The sequence below is a fragment of the Thunnus thynnus genome, chromosome 14 (assembly GCF_963924715.1).
Source record: "Thunnus thynnus chromosome 14, fThuThy2.1, whole genome shotgun sequence".
In the NCBI taxonomy this organism is placed as follows: Eukaryota; Metazoa; Chordata; class Actinopteri; order Scombriformes; family Scombridae; genus Thunnus; species Thunnus thynnus.
In genome coordinates, this window is record NC_089530.1 from 20,703,603 (window position 1) to 20,721,168 (window position 17,566).

General features: G+C 40.0%; 1 protein-coding gene across 1 annotated transcript; it reads left to right on the plus strand.

Annotated features, from left to right (window-relative positions):
* The first annotated feature begins 11,807 nt into the window (after positions 1 to 11,807).
* On the plus strand, positions 11,808 to 13,901 carry olig3 (oligodendrocyte transcription factor 3). Its single transcript, XM_067611120.1, has one exon. It carries the CDS (start codon positions 12,375 to 12,377, stop codon positions 13,239 to 13,241), a length of 867 nt encoding a protein of 288 aa, XP_067467221.1. The 5' UTR covers positions 11,808 to 12,374; the 3' UTR covers positions 13,242 to 13,901.
* The last annotated feature ends 3,665 nt before the right edge of the window (positions 13,902 to 17,566 follow it).

Here is a 17,566-nt window from a genome sequence, read left to right on the forward strand (position 1 = left end):
ATGTTTTAAAACATTATGTGTGCAAAAGCTTGGCCATAGATTTGGGATGTTGTTCTTAAATGTCAAATTGATCACATTTTAAGTTTTGATTCAAGGTGCAAAGCCAAAGAAAAATTTAATGGCCAGACACTCACAGTTAGCTGTGAGTCAATGAGACATTTATGGAGGTTGATATGAACAGAGTGCAAAACTGCTTTTACTGTTGTGAATTAAACCTCAACTATTCATCAGATCATCGGGTCACACCAAACCAACTCTGCTATTAATTAAACTTTATAATTTTTTTTTGAATCACTATTTTTCTGTAGGCTGTTTCAATTCAACAAGTATTCAGTTTAAATTTTACGCTTACTTACATCACTGAATTTTGTAATTTCTATTTCAAAACACATAATTCACTGAACTCAATACATTGACCGTCTCTCAATTCAACTTTTTTGGGAGATTTTTGCCCATTGGTGATGATTGGTTGACAACATGTTAACACATAAGCACACAGAATAATATATGAAAACCAACAATGCATACAATTTTCCTTGCTAAATGAGATTTACAGTCAGCTTCACATGGCAAGAGAGATGCCCGATAAGTACTGCAGTTCCAAAAAAAAGTGCATCTTGTTTACATATTTTACCAATACCCAGACAAGCCTGCAGGTGTAGATGTGTGATCAAATTCAACACAGTCTTTTAGCTACTGTAAGCTCTCATTTTGTTATGGTTTGGTATTTTCAGTCACCTTGGATTATCAGTGCAGCCATTAGCAAGTGTACCGGATTTCCTGAGATGATTTCAAGGCCTAATATCCCATCATAAAACACGATGCAGTGTTTTTAAATGTACTAAATGTGTTTCTAAATATAGTGTTTTCAAAGTTAAGATGTAACTTTATGAGTCCTCTGCATTTAGCCCATCCTAGCTACAGTATTAGGACTATTTTTTATATCATGGTATTGAATGGGTCTGTTGCTGCTGTGATGAACTCAAGTCCCCCTCCACTCAAATATATGTTTTCTTATTGTTCCTTCAGTTGGATGTTTGAGCTTCACTGTACAGAATTATAAATGTGCAGAGTTTGACACTAGAAGGCTGTTTTCATCTGCTGAAGGAGGAAATTTTCTCTGTGCTCTGTGATTTAAAAGGACGGGCCTATGAGCATGATTTGTGACATCACAACTAGTTTGAGAGCCACTTATGATCCACTATGCAAATTACACAAGTGAGATGTGGAAACCTGAAGCCTCCGGTGCACATACACTGAGAATGGACTTTACAGTGAAGAAAGAAACATCTTGTGTCCAGCAGTTAAACTTTTAAAAAATTGAAAAATATTTGCAATATGTAGATTCTGGACTTCTTAATGAGGGACTAAGGAGATGTCAATTTCTAACCAGGTAATCAAACCTTTTTTGTGGAAAAAACACAAATTATTATTCAAAGAAGAGTATTTTTATGTCTTAAAACATGTCTGGCGGGGATCTTTAAATTGAATGCTTTAATGTAGTCTAATGTTTCTAGTACCTGAGTATGTTGTAAAGCCAACATTAAATGTTATACTCCTTTAAACTCTCTACGAGTGTGTAAGTCACATGAAAAAACACCTGTCAACATGTCACATCATACAGCTGCAGTAAAACAAATAAGTGACAAAATCAAACACCTTAAAGTGTCGTCATGTCCCGTCTCATATTCATAATTTATCGTTGCCATGACAGTCAGGGATGCTTTAACGGGAATATATGACTTTCTTTATGGAATGTTTACTTCACATCTTAGTGGGTTTCTGAATGGAGTGTGAAGGTGCTTAAGACTTTAAAGTGAACCAAACATTAAACCAGACAAAGTTTCACAATTACAATTAGGATTTGAACTATGGTCTCTCTCATGCTGTCTTTCTCAATCACACACAAACACACTCGCACTTACATATATACACAAATACACACGAAGCACCTGCCGCCAGTTGGTCTTAAAGAGGCAAATTCCTCTGCAGCATTTTCTCAACCTCGTAAAGCGTCTGCTGTTAAAGCAATGTTTTTTCAATCCGTCTGCTCTCCCTGACATTTCCAGATAACGCTGGCGTTAGGTTGATTTGGGGGAATTCGCACACCATATGCTGCTGTGTCAAACACCTACGGGCTATGGCTCTGCATTCCCTAATAGCAGCATTATTGGAGCTTGTTTATCTAATGCGCCTGTTAATGTTATTTATTGGGAGTCTGCCCGTTATCCAGTTCCTCCATGCATGCAAAGGAGACAGACATAAGATATGCAAATGCTAACGTCGGCCCAACTTCAGGGCAGTAAAACAGAGCATTTGCATTTGATGTAGCACATAATAAACTGGTTATTAGCATTTTAAATGCGTCAAACAAACTTGAAAAATGTGGCCTGTGCTGGTGTGGTTTTTATTATTTCGGCTTGCAGTCAAAACACACATACACATGCCACACGTGCCTTCGAACACGTACAGAAAAAGTGTGCAGAGCAGACACATAAATATAAAACTGCTGTACACAGGAGCAAACCGATGTCACAATGCAAAGAGTCACAGGACGGATGATGTGTTTGATGAAGTTGTTTCTTCACTCTCTCTCTGTCTCTTTCTTTCTCGTGCCATAAACTTTCTCTCGGAGCATTAAAATACGCAGACGATTCATTTAATCAACGATTCATCCTTCCAGCCCCCAGAAAATGAAGGTCTGGTTTCGGCTTTGACGAGCAACGATGATGAATAATCTGAGTTCACGTGTCACCGCTGCTTGTTTCTGCTCCACGAGGTCCGCTGGTAATTGAGCGTTGACCTTTGAAACTGCTCAAGCACGAGGTCAACTACTCTAATACCGATTCTAGAAAGTGAGATAGTTGTTTGCATGGAAAACCGTTATAAAGAATATATATATATATTTATAGACATGTGCTTTTATTACACATATACACCAAATTCAAAGCATAGTGTCATCACCACTTATGCTTTGGAGAAAAGACTCATCATGTTCAACACAACCACAAAGCTTGACAATTTTCACAAAGTAGTGCAAGGATTTTGTTCAACTGTGTTATATTATAGTGTTCTTATGTTAATGTGCTCCTCCTGCACACTGAAAAACACACTGTGGAGTTTTTATGTAAAATATACACTTCACTAAAGCTTTAAGACTTGTGCATAACAGAAATGATCAATGATCAGGTTAAAACACGACATCACAAAGGTGATTGAGAGAGGAATCTGCATGTTATCTGTGTTTGTATCTGTGTGTTCACTTCATCTGGACATGTTTAGTGTTCATTCTGATTATTGGTAGAGATGTTCATGAATTTTAATCCCGCCTGGTGTGGGCATTTTGGTGGCACCTCCCCTCGACCTGAGCATTAATTTCAGCCCCATCACAAGTCAAGTCAAGTTTATTTATATAGCCCCATATCACAAATTTGCTTCACAGGACTTAATCATCTGTACAGAATACAACATCCTCTATCCTCTGACCCTCAAAAAGGGAAAACTCCCTAAAAAAAGAGTTTAACAGGGAAAAAATGAAAGTAATCTCAGGAAGAGCAACAGAGGAGGGATCCCTCTTCCAGGATGGACAGACATCCAGTAGATGATGTGTGCAGAGAATAGACCAAGATTGAGAAATTACAATTTACAGTATATGAATGTCAACATCCCAAAGGTTGAAAGACTTGCAGTAATCACCTCAAAACATGTTGTCAGTAACTGGACTCACTGAAGCTAAATTCCCTCTACTTAGTAGCTGATAGGGATGAAGAAAATAATTTCACAGCAGATTCAAGCTTTCTCTCAACAGAGCAACCATTGCTGCTGTTTAGAAGAAAGTTTTTTTCATTTTATTTTTTATTTTTGTGACTTGATTCTCTTCTCTTCTCTCCTCTCCTCTCCTCTCCTCTCCTCTCCTCTCCTCTCCTCTCCTCTCCTCTCCTCTCCAGAGCAAAGACTAAAATAACCAAGAAGCATGGGTAGCTTATGTTTTATTGCCCTTGTTACCCAGAAACTCTCCAACTGAGCGAGAAAGAGCGAGCGCAGAGCCCAGGAGGAGTGCAGTCTGAATTGGTTTTTCATTAGTGGTTAATGATGTGATAATCTCTCTAACAGTAACCAGGCATTACACCCTGCAGCCTGAGGTACTCCTCTAAATGGAGATGAGTGTGTGCATTTTCATGTGTGCATATCTTTAGTCGCACATACATGTGTTTGAGTGTACATGCATGCTTACAGCCCTGTGTGTGTGTGTGTGTGTGTGTGTGTGTATGTGAGCATGAAAAAACTGTGTGTGATTGCAAGTTTTTGATGTCACGACTAATCTGTAATGAATCAAACGATCTTGTTTCAGTAAAACTGAGACGGACACTCATTAGTTAGCACCACACACACACACACACACACACACACAACACACACACACACACCTCACCCCCTCACACCAGCGTAAATCTTACATGTTAATCTCTCTCCTTCCCTCTGCTCCTGTCTCTCCCCTTCTCTCAAATACACAAACATACTCGCTTTCATTCTGTGCTTGCAGAGACCCCTGCTTCATTTTCTGGTCATGTGCACCCATTGCGAGGGGGCGAAGCGGACACAAAGTGACACAGGGAGCAGAATGGGGAGGAGAGGAGAGGAGGCTGGGGCTGCAGCCTGAAAGGAGGCGATGGGAGGTGTCCGATTGTCCCGCATTGAAAGGGACAGTTAAAAGGAGAACCTTGTTGCAAAAGCTGGTGGGCCGGGCTGGAGGCTGGTTAAGTGGTGTGTGTGTGTGTGTGTGTGTGTGTGTGAGGCTGCTTTCGTGTGTCTGTGTGAGACTAATGAGGAGGAGGAGGGGGATGACTGATGACCGAGGTGAGGATGATACTGGAGATGATGATGATGATGATTATGAAGGTTATGCTTCAAGGATCCACTTCATGAATTAAGTGAACTTTAAGAGGAATGAAGAAATGTTTTTTTTCTTTGACTCACATGTGTAAAATCTGAACCTGAACCAGGATTTAAGTTCTCTCAAGTCGATAGGTGTTAAAAACAAAGACTCATAACTAAATTGTGACTTTTTTCACACCTCAGTAAATATATCTCTTTTCCAAAAAAAAAAAAGACAATCAAGAAATACCTCGAGCAGTTGTGCATTGTGACAGAAAACTTTATTGCTTCTGTCTGATAAAACTCATTATCAACATGCTTCAGAAAGCTTTGAGATGCCAAATTTATATCAGAGCGCGTTCAGACAGAAAGAAATAAGAACATGAAGGTGTGTTTTTTTCATTAGTAAAATGTTAATTTTACTTGTTTTTGCCTAATTAACGCCAATGTCTTCCAAGAACAAAACAGCCCCACAAATATTAATTAGGACCTCAATATTCATGTTGGCGGAGATGGTTGTGAGGTCTGTAATTAACGAGCTTTTAATCGTTTGATCGTCTCCTTAATTAAAGGCTTGCTATAATTTGAAGGTTTGTTTACTTTTCATAAAGCAGGAATGAGAAAGACAAAAATCTTATTGATATTTTCTTTCGCCCAGAATTTACTCAAAGAAAACTAAGAAGGGAAATAAGGCTTTTAAAAGTTTTCCTAACATCTCTGAGAGGTGTCGTATATTTTTTATTTTTCAAATGTTGAGCTTTCATTTAGAAAAGAAATCTCAGAGCTTACTTTTGACGGAGGCTGGAGGGTTTTTGCCTGGCTTCGCTCTTGTTGCTGTCTTCCATCTGCCATTCGAAGCTTCAACCTCTGTGAAATCTCTTTTTGTGAGACTTCAAACTGAGGTTTGATGGTGCCTTTGGCGGGTAAAATGAAAGGATTGTAAATCAACAGTTACACATGGATTTGATCTAATATACTGCAGGCCTCGGTATTTAGTAGAATGATCTGAATTTTATTTTAACAACAAAAAGAGTGAAAAAATAGTAAATTTCACACTTTATATAGTCCAAAAAGAAACAACAGAACCTCTTCAAAACTCAAATATTCCTACTGGACAGTCTGGTGAGGAAAATGTCTTTTTTTTAAACAATATTTTTATTTGAATTTTAACATATTGAAAAAGTTAGACACAGTCGTCCTCCCAATGGAAAAAAACATAAACCTGCTGTTCATAAATTCATCATTCAAAAGTGTTACTGTTGGAAGAATTTCTATGTAAAGGCTCGACTTTCCTTTTTGGCAATACACAGTAAATCAATCACTATTACTGTTACACAGAATTTGGCTCAAAGAGGAACTAACATCTCCCAGAAGCTCTGCAGCCTTTAACATCACCATAAACAGTGCATTGATGGGGTTTTATTTTGTCCTCCATGCATTTCACACTGATCAGAGAGTATTGAGTGGTATTGATTATTGAGTAGTATTGAGTACAGTATTGTACATGTGAAATAAGTTCACATTAACCATTTGCAAAAACTTAAATTTTATATATTTTTGACAGTATTCAGGTCTTATTTAATACTGTGTACCTATCTGGTTCATGTCTACTTTCTATGCATCTTATTTTCTGGATGATGTGTCGGTCAGGTCATACAAATAAGTTCTTAAATGTTAACTACATGGCGTATTGATGAAGAGCTCCAATATCTTCTTTTAGGATTATATCAGCAATGTCATTGTTTTTTGTCTATGAAGTTTGTTGTCCTGAAGAACTTTGCTCATGAATTGAATGAGGAGATTTTTAAAACCAAAAGTTTTAAATTCTAAACATTTTTTCTGCTGAGAGTTTTTACACTTTTCTTTTTTTGCACAATGACTCAAGAAGGTGTACGGACATAAAACAGAAATAAAATAGGTGGACAGGCTACCTTGCTGTGCAATAATGTGCAAATACAATGAAATAGAAAATAGTTAATGAATGAATGCAAACAAGCACGACGTGGTAAATATTCTTAAAAGTGAAAATGGAGTAAAATTATTATTTTAACAAACTTAGTGATATTGGTTAAATTTATATATATATTATTGTTTAACTACTATATTTCTCTCATCATCAAAGCTTTAACAAACTAATATATGATGATAATGATGATGATGATAATGAAATAATGACGTCACCTTGATCTCCTGTCAAACATAAAGCACATGGTACAAGTATCTCTTCTTTAAATCGGCTGATAGTGACAACGACGCCTTCAGAATTCAAGATAAACAAGATAAAAGTCAAATCAGTCTTAAAGGGTCTGTAGTTGCACTGAGGGTTATGATAAAACCTCATTATAAAAAAACAGAAGATCCATGTCCTTGAATCTGAGATTATAATGTATTCTGGATTGATGCCTCCATGATCTGATATATGATACCCTGCCCTCATTAAGAATGTTTGTAACAAGTTTTTTAGCAGATTAAACAATGTACACAATATCTTCAAACAAACTGACTTTGACTGAATTCACACTGGAAGTATAGTTACTTAATATGCTACAGTATGCCAAACACAACAGAGGAAAATATAAATTTGGCCTCCTCTTCCGGTGACACAACAGATAATCCAGAAATGTTTAAAAATTCTGGGTTCGTCATTTACAGCCATTGATTTTTTTGTTACATTTTATGAATCTTAATTGTGCTTATCAATACTTATCACTTCTGATAAAGTCATGATCCCCCACCTCTCATTCACTGTGAAGACAAAATTATGACACTGAACTGACATCTATATATATATGTATGTATATATATATACGATAATAAACAGTTATAAACTACAGTGATCATCTCAGTAATAATTTAAACCTAAAATGTCACTAAAACACTAATTTGTTTGATTGCTCAACAAATAGAAACATGTCTCGTAGTCTTTCAAACTGGTGATGTTGTTAACATGTTATAACTCTCAGCTCTGAGAGTTGATTCATATTAAATAAAATTCTTCCTGCAGGTCGAGACAACGTGACATATTCTTGATTTTCAGCCCGGTCGTTTGATCCGGGTGAAGCTTTACCGCCTCAAGCTTTTCAACAGAAAGTGTCTCATTAGTACAGGGTGATGATTTTATCAGGTGATCATGTTTCCTTGATACATACCTTCATACAACCTTGATTCTTATTCAGAGGAAAAACTTGGTGTGTATGACACATACCCACAGGCAGAATAACAAGCCTGAGTTGCAGTTTTTATACCTCGATGTAATGAGATCATACCAGAAACACCAAAAGTACTGTTAGCGTCGATATTTCTTGAAATGAAGAGCACATTTTCCAATCAATCTTTCACTTCTTTTCAAGATGATAGAGCTCCGCTGGTGCTGAAAGAATAGATTCCTCTTCCTGTTTTGTGCAATAAAGCAACTCGCCTCGTGCTGTAAAGAAATACGTTTTCTAAATCGAGACCACAAGATGATTAACAGGACTGGAGAGCAAAGAAAAGATTCATGCCACGCCAAAAATTATATTTATGTTTTCAGACAATATTCCTCTAATCTTTGTTTTTTTTTGACAGGAATGACAGGATCATTTTTATGTCTTCAGGCATCTAAAAATGATTCCTATAAAACAAATACTAAAACAGTAAAACTCTGATGGGTCACAAGTAGATATTGCTTTAGTTCAAGGGGAACTTTACTGGTCTAAGTCAGAGTATCAAAACTGTACTGTAATATCTTTGTCTCAAAGCTAACATGCTAACTGCTAACGCTGTCACTGCACAAACAGTCTTTTTACAATATTGGACAGTTGGATTGTTTTAGGGTTTAAAAGTCAGCACAATTTTTGAACTAAAAAAAAAAGACAAATAAGTATCTTAAATATCAAACAGCAGCTGTTAAGTTAGCAGGTATGTTTCAGACAGATGTGGGAGTGTTTTGTATAAAGTGAGATTACACAAAATTTCTCATATAATCATCAAATTCCATTTATGAGAAAACTAAAACAAAAAGTAAATGACTACATTAAATCATTTTCAACACTTAATGATCACAGATAATCACACATCAACAGTAACTGAAACTAACCTCATTTTCAACAGATTTTAATTGCCAAAACATGAATAAGAGCAACAAATATCACAGTTTTTAAATACAGATTACACTTTGACACTTTGGCTGTGACCTTGACCTCGTGTCTCCCTCCGAGTGTGTATTGTCTCCCGTTAAGCACCCTGCTCCTTTCAGCTCAGAGATGTTCAGCTAACACAGTCTGTGTCGCAGTGATAGTGAGACGGCCGACTACTGTCTTCTCATACTGCTGCAGGAACGCCTCCATTCACTGTTTACTGCCCCAAGCTTATTAGAAGGGGCCTCGTGGTCTGGCCCACCCAGGAGAGAGAGAGAGACGGAGGATGTGGGTTGTTTCAGAGGAGCATAAGTTCACTTTTCTTGGTCTATAATTATCTGTTAGATCTGGTAGAAGGAGCACATCACCTAATAAATGCTCCTCAGTGCCAGCACAGAAAGATAGATGCTCCAGACACACATACAACTAACTAACTGTCTTTTTGCTGCCCGGAAAACTGATGTAAGAGAGCAGAGAGCCATTTGTGTATGAGAGAAAGATAAAAAAAAAAAAAATAAAGAGAGAGAGAGAGGAGTGTGAGAGAAGAAGCAGAGATAGAGCAAGGAAGAGAGAGGAAGAAGAGAGTGTGAGAGGAGCAGAGATAAAAAGAGGAATAAAAGGAAAGCGAGGAGCTTATGCAGTGAAAAGAGCACATTAGGGGCGACCTGCTGCGACGTAGTGTGAGGAACAGTGAATAACTGCCTCCATTTAGACCAGTGTCCTGGTGGTGTGCAGCTATGGGCCTTAAAATGGACACACACACATGCTCAAAAACACCAAAATACATAAATAAAGCATTAAAAAAATACATCAAAAGCATGTGTTCCTGCACAAATTGACACCTGACACACACACACACACACACACACCTCGTCCAGCCCTCTCTCTCAGCTCTCCTCTGTCCCTCTCATTCACACATTTTTCCACATTGGCCGGATTAGGAACACTTTCTCTTGGGTGTGCGAGGCTCCCCACACACAAAGAAACACTTGGGGACAGGATTAGTAGGCTTACAGCGGATTCACATATGTCCAGTTCAAGCAATTGGTATTCAAAGCTTTACACTTTCAAATGCCACCAAGAGAGAGCAAAGCCGACCAGCGCTTTTCTTTGCATTGGCAGCACCTTTATGAGAAGGGCTCTTTTGCTGGGCCAACAATGAGGCCGTGAATACACATTTTTACTGTTCTACGAGGGGGATCTCCTCAGCGAAAGGACAGAGCAACGAGTAGAATCTGAATCTGACGGACTTTATTATCGGGGTTTGAAGTGCTGGGTGGCAGGGTGAGCAGACAGACGGGTGGATGGATGGATGGCCGGACGGACGGAGAGACAGACAGATGGATGGATGGAGGGATGTTGAGGTGGTGGTGGTGAGAGAGTAGAGTGCTTCAGTTACTTCCACGTGTTATTGTTGGTGGCCTGTTCCTCCACTCCACCTCCACAAAACAGATCTGGAGTAGACTCTTCAGAGTGGAGAGAGCGCTCTCAGCAGCTCAATATAGCCAATACTGACTCAATTTAACGTATTGTCCTTTATTTTTTAATACAGCAACACCTTAAGTGATTTATCAGTTCATCAGTAAATTATGATTTGTGATAGATATGCATATTTTTCCTCTGTGTTAATTTTCATGATTTGGTTTATTGTTTCATTTTGGAAATAGAGTGTATGGCTGATTTTAATTGTTCTTGACAATTTCTCTTGTTTAAATAGATCCTCTTTATTTTGCATTCTTACATTGTTTTTTATGTGTGTGAATGAATTGTTTGTGTGTATTTGTATTTGCTTCAAAATGCCTCTTAAAGGACAAATAAAGCATTTTGAATTAAAGTGAAATATACTGTAAGCATTTTCTGTTTTGTCATCTATTTAAAAATGTTCAGGTTATTATTAATAAAAACAGAGAAAGAGTTTGTTCCTATTTTGTTTTGTGTTCAATTTTGTTTAAGAGATTTAAAAAAAAAAACACACATCTGTTATAAACTCTTTAAAATCATATTATTATAAAAAGATATAAAATGAATTGTCATTTAGTGACACATGGAACAAATGAGAAGTTTTATGAAGGTCCAGACATGAGGTGCACACTGGTGAACACTGACGCCCACATGCTGCCATATGGCCAGCAGAGTGCCGAGTGTCGGAGCGGGCATGTTACCTCTGTCCCAGCGGAGGCCCTGCACCCTGCGGCAGCAGGAGCCGCTCAGTGGGAAAGTAATTTCCCTTCCCATTCCTCCTCATTCCCTCAGGAAACCATCGGCAGAACCGCAGTCACTTTGGTTTAAATTGTGACTGTTCGGTGAGGAACCAACACTGTTTCTCCAAGGTGAACACACTTTCTGTGTGGCTGATTTTTTTGAAATGGCACAGCATGGTCTCTCCTTTCTGGTGCGTTTAATCAGCTATTTCTTTGCCTGTGAAATCAAAACATGTGAAAAAAAGAACATTTTCGCAAGTTGGTTTCGTGCGTAAAATGTGCATTGCGCAGTCCACAAAAATGATCAGCAGACACGACAAACCAGATAGAATTTCTTTTAAAAAAATAAACTGTAGGAAACTCTCAAAACAACCTCTAATACATGCATAACTTTTACAAAAATGAAACAATTTTAAAACTGACCAGTTTGTCCCTTGAAGAGCAATTTTCTGATCCACGAGAAAAGAAGAGAAAAGAAGAGAGAAGAGAAAAGAAGAGAAGAGAAGAGAAGAGAAGAGAAGAGAAGAGAAGAGAAGAGAAGAGAAGAGAAGAGAAAAGAAGAAGAGGAGAGGAGAGGAGAGGAGAGAAGAAGAGGAGAGAAGAGGAGAGGAGAGGAGAAGAGGAGAGAAGAGGAGAGGAGAGGAGAAGCGCGCTGTGCCCCCCAACAGTGTCCTGACAATGGCAGTGAATGGTTGCGCACCGCGGTCACTGGGACAGTCAAAGCACACCGCCCCCTTTCAAACGGGCACGTCATCCTCCTAACTAGGCGTTATGAATAGGAAAGCCGCTTTTGTCTGCCCGCATGTATAAATACCCACTATCAGTGTCCTCCTCACCGCAGAGATACAGAGACACACACGGAGAGAGACAGACAAAGGAAGCCGGCAGACACAGAGGAAAAGTGGTCACTGATGTGATAAGAAGGACAGAAACGTGGAACAGGAGGGATACAGACAACATCAGGTGACCAGAGTGACTAAAAGCTCCAGGAAGAAAAGAGAGAGAGAGAAGGAGTGAGGGAGAGACGGAGAGAGAGAGCGAGAGAGAGAGAGAGAGAGCGAGAGAGAGAGAGAGAGAGAGAGAGAGAGAGAGAGAGAGAGAGAGAGGAGAAGGTGAAAGTGAGAGAGAGGGAGGAAGCCAGCAGCGACCTCCTACCCAACAACCTCGGAAGCGATCTCATAAAATGAATTCAGACTCCAGCCCGAGCAGCAGAGCCTCCTCTCCGGACATGGACGGCTTGTTTCTCCGAGACCATCTCCCACATCTCCACCATCACCACCACCACACCGGCTCCTCCGTGTCCTCCTCCACGCAGAGCGGCGAGCGCCAGAAGATACCCGAGCACCTGCGGTCCGGAGACAGCAAGTCTGTAGGAAGCAGCAGCAGCAGCAGCAGCAGCAGCAACAAGTATAAACTGAAGAAACAAGTCACCGAGGAGGAAATGTTCCAGCTCCGCCTCAAGATTAACGGTCGGGAGCGGAAACGCATGCATGACCTTAACCTGGCCATGGACGGCCTGCGCGAGGTGATGCCCTACGCGCACGGGCCCTCGGTTCGGAAGTTGTCCAAGATTGCCACGCTGCTTCTCGCCAGGAACTACATCCTGATGCTCACCAGCTCCTTGGACGAGATGAAGCGGCTGGTGGGGGAGATTTACGGAGGGCAGCACTCCGCTTTCCACTGCGGCACCGTGGCGCACCCAGCCGGTGCCGGTACACATGCCGGGGGCCCCGCCGCTGCAGCCGCCGCCGCCGCAGCCGCCGCTGCCGCGCACCAGATGCACCCGCTCCTCGGGAGCGCGCTGTCTTCCTCCACGTCCTCCACCTTGACGAGCGCGCTGCCAGGGCTCCCGTCTATCCGGGCGCCCCACGCCCTGATGAAGGGCTCCCCGGCTGCGCCCCCGGCTTTGCAGCTGGGCTCCGGCTTCCAGCACTGGGCCGGACTGCCGTGTCCCTGCACCATCTGCCAGGTGCCTCCTCCTCCACAGATCCCCATCACCTCTACCGGCCTCACGAGACTCACAGGGGAGGGAAAAGACGGGATGAAATGATGCCCGTGTGTCTGACAGACATGCAGAGACTGAGATATGTAATGATGTTTGTAAATAGAGAATTCAGGGCATGAGGGTGGATTTGGCCTCACTGGTGCATGCTGTTGTTTTGTCTGTTTTCTTGTTTGGCGTATGAGAAAAAAAAGTGTTATTTTCCTCCTTGTAACAAGGACTTATAAAGACTGATGATTTGCCAGTTGAAGGTAAAACTAAAAAGTTCTGTGTCATGCAACACGATGTGGAGTTTTAGTGTCACACCACAATGTGAAAGATGAAGGAGGCTGCATGAACGTTTTGTTTAATTTTACATATTTTTTTTGTATCAGGCGTCATTTTGTGAAAACGAAGAATGCTCTCTGTGCCTTGTACCAAGGATTTTAAACTCTATATGAAAATAATGACATTTGGCTAAAATGATTCTGCCACCGCGGGAATTTGTTTTCAAATCTAAAGTTTTAGATTTATTCTTATTTTGTGGCTCATTGTATGTCCATCTGTGCTCTGATTTAGATGTTTATTTTTATTTTTATGTTTTGCATGAAGGTATAGGCTAATGATGACATCACAGCATGATTGTTTTTTGCTGAACTGAATTTGTTATGCCCAGAGACCCCGTGTCTTTATTTTTGTACATTGTTGATGATTGATGAAATATTTATTATCGCCCAGAGTCCCTGGATGAAATTTCAATAAAACTGAAATTATGGATCATATCTATTGTCATTCTCTCTTTTTTTACAATAGTGACTTGGAACCTTAAAAAAAACACTTATCACTTCAACTCTCTGTTACACTTCCTGACGTTTAGTTTAGGTCTAATTTCTTTTTTCATGGATGCACATTTTCACCCCCAGCCTGACTGAAAAACAAGCCTACAAACTTGATTTATTTTCACATAAAGGCAGGATTCATCTCTTTAAATCTAATCCTCCATTTCAGCCAAAAACATATTTAATTCTCGCATATTTTTCAGTATTTAATTATTATTTTAAAGCATTTTTTTGTGCGTAATTCTCCAAACTAAAGCGAGGCCTCGGCTCGCCACGTTGTGTACTTTTACACTTTTACAGATTCAAGTATTGCAATTGGTCATTTAGTCTGAAACAAGAAACGTAAGAAATAAATGGATATAATGCAATTTAACAGGCCAATCACAGGCCAAATATCTGAAAAGAAAACTACAAGTGTGATGATAAAAATAATAGAGAGTGTGTTTTTCTTATGAATTAATTTTCTAAGTCTGATATGGATGAAGAAGCACTCTTTTCTTTCTTTAAAAATTAAATTAAATATTTAGGATAAAGCTCTAAAATGAAGCTAGGAATTCTTGAAAGTTGAAGAGCGATTTTTCAGCAACCACAACCCACTTTACCACTTTAAAATAAACGCAAATGATATCATCTGATCATTTATTTCTTTTTCTTGTGTTTCATGTTTGCACCCGCAGGCCCCAGACTGCACAGTAACATCCGTTTATGATGAGCACAGACAGGATTTATTTAACATTTCCCGAGCAGCTAACAACAAAAATGTTAAGAGAAGGGAAAATGAGGATAAAATGAGGGACTGGGCTGGTGGGACTAATGGAGCCCAGTTGTTGCAGAAAGTGATCCGGCTTGGGGAGCGCGGAGCAGTTTGTCCGCCGGGGTCCCATGGGTGTTCCTCCGTCTCATCTCTGCAGCGACAGAATGTATGTTTGTGCAGATTACAAGTTAATTGTTCATGGGGGACCAAGAGGAGAAAATCACATCACAGAGAGGCGTCGGGATTACAGGCTACTAAATGCAGAAGATTATACATTCAGAGCCCCTCCTCGGCCTCGCCGCATGCAAATGAGTGCGTGGATTAAATTAAAAAAAATAAAGGGGAGAAAGACAGAAAAAGAAAAGGAGAAGAAGCCCTTTTGTAACTTATTTGGAGGGAAGAAAACACAAGTTTGTGGCTAAGTTGAGAAAGAGTGAAAGAGTTCATTTTACACTTCTTTTTTTTTTTTTTGTCTTTAGGAATGAGTATAGTCTGTCTGTCCCTCGCAGCCTGCCAGATGGGATGTAAATAGCTGGGTAGCTGCAATGGCCTTTTAACCACACAACACTGAGGAGGATGTTGTCAAGGGAAGCTGGCGGTTTGCGAGTTAATAGTCATGAGTTGGGGTAATTACTTAAGGTTTATTATGCTCTGGTTTCAAAGGAAATGGACTCTTCAATGGGCCGAGAAATACTTCTTAATTCTGGCTAATTAGGAGCTGAGTAAAGCAGAGACAACTGCTGCTGCTGCTGCTGCTGCTGCCATCAAGCACTGTTAAATTCATGGAGGGAGGATCGTTTGTAAGTGAGCCACAAAATAATGCACAAAGCAATCATGCACATGCAAATAACATGCACAAGACAAATGCAAATGATGGCAGTTGCATGTTTAAGGGATGAATGTAAATCCGTGTTTTTTTCCTGTTTTTGTTTGTTTATTTTGAAAGGGGAGTGTACATCTTGTTTTTTCCTCTCTTATAGTGATCATATGATAACAGGAGTATCTCATGGCTTGCACAAATTTAAGTTTTTATTTTCTGCTGTTGAGCTCACTGTCATCAGCTAGAAGAGAAAAAAAAAAACAATATACACTGGCAAACAATGACTGAATGATGTGTTGTCTGTCACTGTGTTTATTATACTGGAGGGGCTTAATTATCCTCATTAGACTCTTAGAGTTTTATTTATAGTTTTACCTAATCATGTAAATCCCACTGAGATTCAAATTCTCTTTTTCATGAAGGGAGGCCCGGCAAACACAGAAGAAAGAAAGTTGAAGACAGAAGAATGATAATGATGTAGTATAAGACAAAAACAAAGTAACAGATTAAATTTAAGAACAGAAAGAGAGGCAGAGAAGTGGGAAAACAGCTATAAAATGCAGAAATATTTTTGTTTTTTCACCGGTATTTGAGCAACTTTTTATTCTACTAATGGCAACTGAACAGAAGAAGCTTTTTGGATGAGAGGTGAAATGTCTTCAATAAATCTACAGCAAATCCAGTTTACTCTGCTTTTTTTTAAAAGTCAAAACTTCAAAGCATAAACGGGAGATAGAATTAGGAGATATCACGTGTGAATAAATGAATAATAGAGCCAAAAACAAATAAGACTGACAGAGAGATAAGAGATCAAATGTCTTCATAAATCCTGTGTGTGTGTGTGTGTGTGTGTGTGTGTGTGTGTGTGTGTGTGTGTGCAGACTGGTCAGTGATGACTGAACGGACTGGTCATCAGCTTCTGTTTTCACAAGGCTTGACAAACGATTGGTCCTTTACAGAGCTCACACCTGTTACTGCGAGCCACTCGAGGTTTATCACTTAGAGCTTTGTTCACCCTCTTCTTCACACACACACACACACACACACACACACACATAATAACAGGCCTTTTTCCCACTCTTAGACACGGACGCTAACAAGGCGACAATGCTGTCAGCCTTTTCCACCCGGTGGCCCTGTGACCCAGCTGCCTTTTCCAAAAACATAATCTGAAATCTGTAAAGTTGTTTTAATTAAAAATACACTGACAGATGCTTGCCAGCTGCATCATAGATATGAGCTTCACAAAAGCTGCAGATTTAAGGCTTCTTTTTTTGTCTGATATGTATAAACAGTAGGGGCATTTAAAGCTTTTAAAACTCCAGAGTTTGTGCAAACATCTCATTTGGCAATCGCAGACGGTCGCTGCGTTCATTCAGTCTGAAGAGTTCTGCCTCTAATCATCTTTGTGTGGAAGTACATGTGTGTGAAGTGGTCTGCTGGTTTGTTTACTTGCTCGGTCAGTGAGCTGCTGCGGTGGGGTTGGTGCCTGAGGGCAGCAATTGAAAATAAATTTCAGTTGAATAAGGGGCAGCGGCCGCATGAGTCTAGCTGCTGCTAGAACAAAAGCAGTTGAGGGGATAACTTATTGACCGGGCTGACAGCCTGAACGAGGCTGATTATAACCGCCTGGTCGTCCTCTGTGTGTGTGTCATAGTCAGTGAAGCAGGTGCAGAGGCCATTCCCTCTCTGTGTCTACCTCTCTTTTGCCCCTCAGGGAAGCCTCGAGGCCCTCTGCCCTCCTGTCCTCAGCTGATTCCACAGACTAATGTTTAACACATACTGCCAAAACAGAAAGCATATTTCCATCATAAGAGCGCTTTGCCATCGCCATTAGCGACAGAGCTCATTTGCATGTTAATTGTGCAGTTAGAGAGGTGGTGTTGACACTTCCCTTTTGTCCATGCAGGGTCGCGGGAAGTGAGAGGATATGGGGCTTGCAGAATGACATCAGTTGGATCATCTGCTAATACAGGACATT